The sequence below is a fragment of the Pristiophorus japonicus genome, chromosome 26 (assembly GCF_044704955.1).
Source record: "Pristiophorus japonicus isolate sPriJap1 chromosome 26, sPriJap1.hap1, whole genome shotgun sequence".
In the NCBI taxonomy this organism is placed as follows: domain Eukaryota; kingdom Metazoa; phylum Chordata; class Chondrichthyes; family Pristiophoridae; genus Pristiophorus; species Pristiophorus japonicus.
In genome coordinates, this window is record NC_092002.1 from 11582067 (window position 1) to 11592344 (window position 10278).

Here is a 10278-nt window from a genome sequence, read left to right on the forward strand (position 1 = left end):
ACACGAGGCACAGACTGTGTGACCTGAACCTTTATTCACAGGACCAAGGAGTGATGATCCTGCGTGGGACCTCCCTTTATATACCTGGATGACCAGGTGAGGAGTGTCTCCCACAAGTTCACCCCCTGTGGTCAAGTTGTGCATTTCTCAGGTGTATACTGTGTTCAGTGTTGTTACATGAAGGTTACAGTCACATGAAGATTACAAACATGACATCACCGCCCCCCTAACGTCTTTGGGTCAAAGATTGAGACTTTCAGGCGGTCGACGCTCTCTCGTGGAGCTCCGCAGTTGGGGCTCTGGTTGTTGAGCCTTGGTATGCGTCTCTGTCACCTGTGGTGATTCCGGCTCGTCCGGGCTGACCGCAGGGACTGTGCATGCTGCTGACGGTTCTTGTTGCTCGTTCTCTGGCAGTGGTGTGGGTGGCATCTCATGATGTTCCTCAGGTTCCTCAGTGTCCATGCTGAATCTTTTTTTTTTTACTTGGTCCAGATGCTTGCGGCATATCTGTCCATTGTTAAGTCTGACCACTATGATCCTATTCTCCTCTTTGCCAATTACAGTACCTTCGAGCCACTTGGGCCCCAAAGCGTGATTAAGGACAAATACAGGGTCATCGATTTCTATACGTCTCCCCTTCGAGTTACGGTCATAGCACTCATTTTGGGACTGGCGCTTGCCCTCAACAATGTTTGACAGGACTGGATGAATGAGGGACAGCCGAGTTTTAAGTGTACGTTTCATGGTCGTTCCGCTGGCAGGACTCCCGTGAGCGAATGCGGTTGGGACCTATAGGCCAGCAGGAGGCGCCATAGGCGGCATTGAAGGGAGGGTCCTTGAATCCAAAGCATGCCTTGTTTTATGATTTGGACCGCACGTTCCGCCTGGCCATTGGAAGCCAGCTTGAACGGTGCCGTCCTGACATGTTTGATGCCATTACCCGACATGAACTCCCGGAATTCATAGCTAGTGAAACACGGGCCGTTGTCGCTAACCAGGATGTCCGGCAAGCCGTGGGTCGCAAAGACCTCACGCAGACTCTCCACAGTGGTGGATATTGTTCACGAATTCAATAGGATGCACTCGATCCATTTCGAGTACGCATCTACCACAATGAGGAACATTTTCCCCATGAATGGGCCCCGTGTAGTTTACGTGAATACGTGACCATGGCCTGGTGGGCCAGGGCCACGGGCTGAGCGGGGCCTCCCTGGGGGCATTGCCCAGCCGAGCACACGTCGTGCACCTGCGAACACAATGTACCAGGTCTGCATCAATTCCCGCCACCATACATGTGACCGGGCAATGGCCTTCATTAGCACAATGCCTGGGTGCTCGCTGTGGAATTCTCTGATGAATGCTTCCCTTCCCTTCTGGGGCATGACTACCTGGCAGCCCCATAGTAGGCAGTCGGCTTGAATGGAGAGTTCATCCATCCGTCTGTGAAACGGTCTGACCTCCTCAGGGTATGCTCCGTGTGCGGGCACCCAATCCCCAGTCGGGACACATTTCTTATCAAGGATAGGAGGGGATCTCTGTTTGTCCAGGTTTTGATCTGACGGGCTGTGATGGGGGAGCCTGTGCTGTCGAAAGCATCGACAGCCATGACCATCTCAGCGCTTTGCTCCGCTGCCCTCTCAGTGGTGGCCAGTGGAAGCCTGCTGAGCGCGTCAGCGCAATTTTCGGTGCCTGGCCGGTGCCGTATGGTGTAGTCATACGCAGCCAGCGTGAGAGCCCATCACTATATGCGAGCTGACGCATTGGCATTGACAGCTTTGCTGTCGGACAACAGGGATGTTAACGCCTTGTGGTCCGTTTCTAACTCGAAACTTCTGCCCCGTAGACACATGCGAGTGCTTCCTCTTCAACCATCCCATATCCCCTTTCTGCTTGGGAGAGCGACCTGGAAGCATAAGCCACAGGTTGGAGTTGGCCCTCATCATTACTCTGTTGCAGCACGCATCCAACCCCATAGGATGATGCAGCACATGTCAAAACCAATTTCTTACAGGGGTTGTACAGGGTCAACAGCTTATTAGAACAAAGCAGGTTCCGCGCCCGATTGAAACACAGAAACATAGAAACATAGATGCAGGAGTAGGCCATTCGGCCCTTCGGCCCTTCGAGCCTGCAACGCCATTCTATGAGTTCATGGCTGAACATGCAACTTCAGTACCCCATTCCTGCTTTCTCGCCATACCCCTTGATCCCCCGAGTAGAAAGGGCTACATCTAACTCCTTTTTGAATATATTTTGTGAATTGGCCTCAACAACTTTCTGTGGTAGAGAATTCCACAGGTTCACCACTCTCTGGGTGAAGAAGTTTCTCCTCATCTCGATCCTAAATGGCTTACCCCTTATCCTTAGACTGTGACCCCCGGTTCTGGACTTCCCCAACATTGGAAACATTCTTCCTGCATCTAACCTGTCTAAACCCGTCAGAATTTTGAACATTTCTATGAGAACCCCTCGCATTCTTCTGAACTCCAGTGAATACAAGCTCAGTTGATCCAGTCTTTCTTGATAGGTCAGTCCCGCCATCCCAGGAATCAGTCTGGTGAACCTTCGCTGCACTCCCTCAATAAGAATGTCCTTCCTCAAGTTAGGAGACCAAAACTGTACACAATACTCCAGGTGTAGCCTCACCAAGGCCCTGTACAACTGTAGTAACACCTCCCTGCCCCTGTACTCAAATCCCCTCGCTATGAAGGCCAACATGCCATTTGCTTTCTTAACCGCCTGCTGTATCTGCATGCCAACCTTCAATGACTGATGTACCATGACACCCAGGTCTCGTTGCACCTCCCCTTTTCTTAATCTATCACCATTCAGATAATAGTCTGTCTCTCTGTTTTTACCACCAAAGTGGATAACCTCACATTTATCCACATTATACTTCATCTGCCATGCATTTGCCCACTCACCTAACCTATCCAAGTCACTGTGCAGCCTCATAGCATCCTCCTCGCAGCTCACACTGCCACCCAACTTAGTGTTATCCGCAAATCTGGAGATATTACATTTAATCCCCTCGTCGAAATCATTAATGTACAATGTAAACAGCTGGGGCCCCAGCATAGAACCTTGTGGTACCCCACTAGTCACTGCCTGCCATTCTGAAAAGTACCCATTTACTCCTACTCTTTGCTTCCTGTCTGCCAACCAGTTCTCAATCCACGTCAGCACACTACCCCAATCCCATGTGCTTTAACTTCGCACATTAATCTCTTGTGTGGGACCTTGTCGAAAGCCTTCTGAAAGTCCAAATACACCACATCAATTGGTTCTCCCTTGTCCATTCTACTGGAAACATCCTCAAAAAATTCCAGATTTGTCAAGCTTGATTTCCCTTTCACAAATCCATGCTGACTTGGACCTATCATGTCACCTCTTTCCAAATGTGCTGCTATGACATCCTTAATAATTGATTCCATCATTTTACCCACTACCGATGTCAGGCTGACCGGTCTATAATTCCCCGTTTTCTCTCTCCCTCCTTTTTTAAAAAGTGGGGCTACCCTCCATAGGAACTGATCCAGAGCCTATGGAATGTTGAAAAATGACTGTCAATGCATCCGCTATTTCCAAGGCCACCTCCTTAAGTACTCTGGGATGCAGTCCATCAGGCCCTGGGGATTTATTGGCCTTCAATCCCATCAATTTCCCCAACACAATTTCCCGACTAATAAGGATTTCCCTCAGTTCCTCCTTCTTACTAGACCCTCTGGCCCCTTTTATATCTGGAAGGTTGTTTGTGTCCTCCTTAGTGAATACCGAACCAAAGTACTTGTTCAATTGGTCTGCCATTTCTTTGTTCCCCTTTATGACTTCCCCTGATTCTGACTGCAGGGGACCTACGTTTGTCTTTACTAACCTTTTTCTCTTTACATATCTATAGAAGCTTGCAGTCCGTCTTAATGTTCCCTGCAAGCTTTCTCTCATACTCTATTTTCCCTGCCCTAATCAAACCCTTTGCCCTCTTCTGCTGAGTTCTAAAGTTCTCCCAGTCCCCGGGTTCGCTGCTTTTTCAGGCCAATTTGTATGCCACTTCCTTGGCTTTAATACGATCCCAGATTTCCCTTGATAGCCACGGTTGAGCTACCTTCCCTTTTTTATTTTTACGCCAGACAGGGATGTACAATTGTTATAGTTCATCCATGCGGTCTCTAAATGTCTGCCATTGCCCATCCACTATCAACCCCTTAAGTATCATTCGCCAATCTATCCTAGCCAATTCACGCCTCATACTTTCAAAGTTACCCTTCTTTAAGTTTTAACTGTTTCATTGTCCATCCTAATGTAGAATTCCACCATATTATGGTCACTCTTCCCCAAGGGGCCTCGCACAATGAGATTGCTAATTAATCCTCTCTCATTACACAACACCCAGTCTAAGATGGCCTCCTCCCTAGTTGGTTCCTCGACATATTGGTCTAGAAAACCATCCCTTATGCATTCCAGGAAATCCTCCTCCACCGTATCGCTTCCAGTTTGGTTAGCCCAATCTATGTGCATATTAAAGTCACCCATGACAACTGCTGCACCTTTATTGCATGCACCCCTAATTTCCTGTTTGATGCCCTCCCCAACATCACTACTACTGTTTGTAGGTCTGTACACACCTCCCACTAACGTTTTTTGCCCTTTGGAGTTCTGCAGCTCTACCCATATAGATTCCACATCATCCAAGCTAATGTCCTTCCTAACTATTGCATTAATCTCCTCTTTAACCAGCAATGCTACCCCATGTCCTTTTCCTTTTATTCTATCCTTCCTAAATGTTGAATACCCTTGGATGTTGAGTTCCCAGCCCTGATCATCCTGGAGCCACGTCTCTGTAATCCCAATCACATCATATTTGTTAACATCTATTTGCAGAGTTAATTCATCCACCTTATTACGGGTACTCCTTGCATTAAGACACAAAGCCTTCAGGCTTGTTTTTTTAACACCCTTTGTCCTTTTGAAAACCCGTTCCTGACAGTCCCCCCAAAACCAAGCACAACCCTTACGCAGGAGCACGTGTAGCGGCTCCAACAATGTGCTTAAGTTCGGCAGAAAGTTTCCGAAATAGTTCAATAGTTCCAGAAATGAACGCAACTCCGATATGTTGCCGGGCCTGGGTGCGCGACGGATCGCCTCCGTTTTGGATTCGGTAGGCCGGATCCCGTCTGCCCAAAAACTCGACCTCTGGGGCCAAAAACACACACTTGGACTTCTTTAGTCGCAGGCCTACCCGGTCGAGTCAGCGTAGCACATCCTCCAGGTTGTGGAGGTGTTCCTCGGTGTCTCGACCCGTTATAAGGGTGTCGTCCTGAAATACAATTGTTCCGGGGATGGATTTGAGCAGGCTTTCTATGTTCCTTTGAAAGATAGCGGCTGCTGAACGAATGCCAAACAGACACCTGTTGTAAAGAAACAGCCCCTTGCGCGTGGTGATGGTGGTCAGTAGCTTGGATTCTTTGGCCAGTTCCTGGGTCATGTAGGCCGAAGTGAGGTCCAATTTGGTGAACAGCTTGCCGCCTGCCAGCGTGGCAAAAAGATCCTCTGCTCTCGGAAGCGGGTATTGGTCTTGTAGTGACACTCGGTTGATGGTGGCCTTGTAGTCGCCACAGATCCTGACCGAGCCATCCGTTTTTAGGACAGGGACAATGGGGCTTGCCCAGTCGCTGAATTCAACGGGCGAAATTATACCCTCTCTTCGCAACCTGTCCAACTCACTCTCAATTTTCTCCCGCATCGCATACGGCACAGCTCTGGCTTTGTGGTGCACTGGTCTGGCGTCCGGGGTGATGCGCATCACTACTTTGGTACCTTTGAAGGTACCGACACCAGGTTGAAATAGTGACTCAAACTTTTGTAGGAGCTGTGAGCATGAACTTCGCTCCACAGATGAAATGGCATGCATATTCCTCCATTTCCAGTTCATCTCGGCTACCAGCTCCTCCCCAAGAGTGTGGGACCATTTCCCGGGTCAATCCATAGTGGCAGTCGGTTCTCTGATCCATTATGTGTGACCACCAACATTGCACTGCCTAGCACTGGGATGATCTCTTTGGTGTACGTCCGTAATTGCGTCTCAATGCGTTCTAGTTTGGGCCTGCTAGCTCTGAGTGGCCACAGTTTCTCAAATTGTTGGACACTCATAAGTGACTGGCTGGCTCCTGTGTCCAGCTCCATGCGTACCGGGATGCCATTTAACAGTACTCTCATCATCATAGGTGGCGTTCTTGTGTATGAGCTGTGGATGTTTGCCACCTGAACACGCTGAACTTCAGCATCCATTGCTGTGTCCCAGGCATATCCCTGCCTTGCAGACCCCTCTTGTGGTTCATATGCTTCGTAAACCAGCCTCGCTGCGGGCTGCCTGCACATTCTGGCTAAATGTTCACTGCAGTTACAATTTCTGCAGATAAATTGTTGAAATCTGTAGGTTTTTGCAGCATGTCTGCCCCCGCACCTCCAGCATGTGCTGAGATTGTTGTGAACAAAAGAGCTGTTACCAGGCATTCCTCTCTGATTGCTCAAGAGTAATCAAAGAGACACTCTGTTAGTGGGTGTCAATGGCCCCATCCCGGGACGTATTATCCCTTGTGATGGTGTAAATGTCTGTTCAACCTGCCATTGTCTCTGTTGAGGACCCACTCTAGAGTCTGTTACTGCCTGGATGGTGCCGAATTGCCCTTGCCTGCCTGCGGCGTTCTGAGTCGCGTTTACCATGTTAACTCCCTGCTCCATCGCCACGTTGGGAGCAGAGTTGCGCGCGTATATAATCTTGGTTTCCTCCTCCCCCGCCATGAAGGTTTGAACCATCAACGCCGCTGCTTCCGCGGTCAAGTCCTTGGTCTCAATTAGCTTCCTAAAAATCCCGGCATGACCAATGCCCTCAATGAAGAAATCCCGTAACATCTCCCCGCTGCAGGCGTCTGTGAACTTACAGAGGCTGGCCAAGCGCCGAAGGTCCGCAACAAAGTCCGGTGTGTTCTGCCCTTCCCGACAGCGGTGCGTATAGAAACGGTGTCGGGCCATGTGTATACTGCTCGTCGGTTTGAGGTGCTCACCGATCAGTTTGCTGAGCTCCTCAAAGGTCTTGTCCGCCGGCTTCTCGGGTATGAACGGGTCTTTCATCAGCGTGTACGTCTTCAGTCCACAGCTGGTCAGTAGATGCACCCTTCGCTTGTCAGCCGCTGCCGCTCCCGGCCAGTCCTTCGTGACAAAGCTCTGCTGGAGCCTCTCAACGAAATCGTCCCAGTCCTCACCAACACAGTACCGTTCCTCTGTGCTACCGGTGGCCATTCTCGTGAGCCGTTGATTCCTGTTTCTCGTCGCCAAATGTTGTGGCCTTGCACTCGACTGTAAATCAACACGAGGCATGTACTGCAGACAAGGTCACTCTGTGACCTGTACCTTTATTCACAGGACCAAGGAGTGATGACCCTGCGTGGGACCTCCCTTTAAATACCTGGATGACCAGGTGAGGAGTGTCTCCCACATGTTCACCCCGTGGTCAATGTGTGCATTTCTTAGGTGTATAGAGTGTCGTTACATGAAGGTTACAGTTACATGAAGAATACATACATGACACCTTCTATTTTCAAAATTCTTCATGTTCCCCACACCCCTTCCTCTCCAGCTATACCCTTGAGACAAAGGGAAGCACTTGCTCCCAGCTACAGCCTCGCATCAGGTATCGCACCACACCATGCAACAGGCATTGTGAGGGCAACTTTGAGCTAAAGGAGTCAGGTGCTTCTATAAACTTAACAAAGAAAAGGATTCACTGAGTGAATCTCATGGTCGGCATCACTTACCAAGCTCTCCCTGGCAGATATCGGTGGTGCTGACTGACTGCACAAAAAAACGCGGGTTCGTAAAGAGTCTCTGGAAATTGAAATGAGTGGTGCAATTTAGTACAGGTATTGTACTTTTCAACCTATCTGTGTAAAGGGCTACTTGCAAACATTGATACACTCCCACGAACTCCTCAAATAAACGTATACTCCCGCAGACTCCCTGCAAATACTGATACTCTCCGGGGACCCTCTGTAAATACTGACACACTCCCGGGGACCCTCTGTAAATACTGACACACTCCCGGGGACCACCCTGTAAATACTGACACACTCCCGGGGACCCTCTGTAAATACTGACACACTCCCGGGGACCACCCTGTAAATACTGACACACTCCCGGGGACCACCCTGTAAATACTGACACACTCCCGGGGACCACCCTGTAAATACTAACACACTCCCGGGGACCATCTGTAAATACTGACACACTCCCGGGGACCACCTGTAAATACTGACACACTCCCGGGGACCCTCTGTAAATACTGACACACTCCCGGGGACCCTCTGTAAATACTAACACACTCCCGGGGACCACCCTGTAAATACTGACACACTCCCGGGGACCAGCCTGTAAATACTGACACACTCCCGGGGACCCCCTGCAAATACTGACACACTCCCGGGGACCACCTGTAAATACTGACACACTCCCGGGGACCCCCTGTAAATACTGACACACTCCCGGGGACCCCCTGCAAATACTGACACACTCCCGGGGACCACCTGTAAATACTGACACACTCGCAAGAATGAAAGGTTCTAATTCTCGAAGAACAGTATGAAACAGCGCTATCATTGCCGAAATGTTTTCTGTATTGTAGGGCAGTAACAGAAATAATCCGTGCGTTATTAAATATCGGTAAGTCCAGAAATCGTTCTCAGGCTCTGGAATCACCAGACTGAAACTTGACAATTCAAATCAGCGTAACCTCAACCCAGGTCATTTTAGCCCAGTCCAGTCCATTAGTTTAGCCTAGTCCAGTCTAGTTCATTGGTCCAGTCCCTCTGTCCCGCACTCACTCACAGTGGCTCGGATCCACTCGATGCTGAGGTCCTTTTTCTTGCCCAGAGACTCCTGGTGAGCGGGGAATTGCGGGTCCTCGAACAGGCTCTCCGAGCGCTGGCAGTGGCTGCGGATAGCTTCGAACTGCTGGTTCCGGAAGGGCAGTGGGTGTTCGAGGCTCCCGGCCCGGGGCCCCAGGTAGAGGGGTCCGGGTCCGGGTCCGGGTCTGGGTCTGGAATCGGAATTCCCCATTAGCGATACCCACAGCAAGGTCACCAGAACCTCCGAGCAGCAAGAAGCGGTTCCACCTCCCGATCACTGAACTCCCCGAGCGGCGCGGGACAGGACCCGCCCCTCCCTCCTCCTCCTCTTCCTCCCCTCTCCTCCTCCTCCTCCTCCTCCGCCTCCACCACCCCCCCTCCTCCCCACTCCCTCTCCCCTCCTCCCCACTCCCCTCTCCCTCTCTCCTCCCTCTCCTCTCCCCACTCTCACTCACTCCCCCCCACACTCCTCCTCACTCCTTCCCTCCTCCCTCTTGGTCCCTCCCTCCTCCCTCTTCATCCCCCTCCCTCCCTCCCTCTTCATCCCCTCCTCCCACTCCCTCTCCCCTCCCTCCCTCCCTCTTCCCCCCTCCCTCCCTCCCTCTTCATCCCCCTCCCTCCCTCCCTCTTCATCCCCCTCCCTCCCTCCCTCTTCATCCCCTCCCTCCCTCTTCATCCCCTCCCTCCCTCCCTCTTCATCCCCCTCCTCCCTCCTCTTCATCCCCCTCCCTCCCTCCCTCTTCATCCCCCTCCCTCCCTCCCTCTCATCCCCCTCCCTCCCTCTTCATCCCCCTCCCTCCCTCCCTCTTCATCCCCCCTCCCTCCCTCCCACCCTCTTCACTCCCCTCCCTCCCTCCCTCCCTCTTCACTCCCCTCCCTCCCTCCCTCCCTCTTCACTCCCTCCCTCCCTCTTCACTCCCTCCCTCCCTCTTCACTCCCTCCCTCCCTCTTCACTCCCCCTCCCTCCCTCTTCACTCCCCCTCCCTCCCTCTTCACTCCCCCCTCCCTCCCTCTTCACTCCCCCCTCCCTCCCTCTTCACTCCCCCCTCCCTCCCTCTTCACTCCCCCTCCCTCCCTCTTCACTCCCCCTCCCTCCCTCTTCACTCCCCCCCTCCCTCCCTCTTCACTCCCCTCCCTCCCTCTTCACTCCCCCCCCTCCCTCTTCACTCCCCCCCCTCCCTCTTCACTCCCCCCCTCCCTCTTCACTCCCCCCTCCCTCCCTCTTCACTCCCCCCCTCCCTCCCTCTTCACTCCCCCCCTCCCTCCCTCTTCACTCCCCCCCTCCCTCCCTCTTCACTCCCCCCCTCCCTCCCTCTTCATCCCCCTCCCTCTTCATCCCCTCCCCTCCCTCTTCATCCCCCTCCCTCCCTCTTCACTTCAC

General features: G+C 51.9%; 1 protein-coding gene across 1 annotated transcript in view; it reads right to left on the reverse strand.

Moving 5' to 3' along the window:
* The window catches only part of LOC139239039 (calpain-2 catalytic subunit-like), a 57080-nt gene extending 47972 nt beyond the window's left edge, over positions 1–9108 (reverse strand). The window contains exons 1-2 of the mRNA XM_070867544.1: positions 8878–9108; positions 7812–7881 (exon numbers count right to left, since the gene is read on the reverse strand). Of these exons, the coding sequence (XP_070723645.1) occupies positions 7812–7881; positions 8878–9108 (301 nt within the window). The remainder of the gene's footprint in view (positions 1–7811; positions 7882–8877) is intronic.
* Between the last annotated feature and the right edge of the window lie 1170 nt (positions 9109–10278).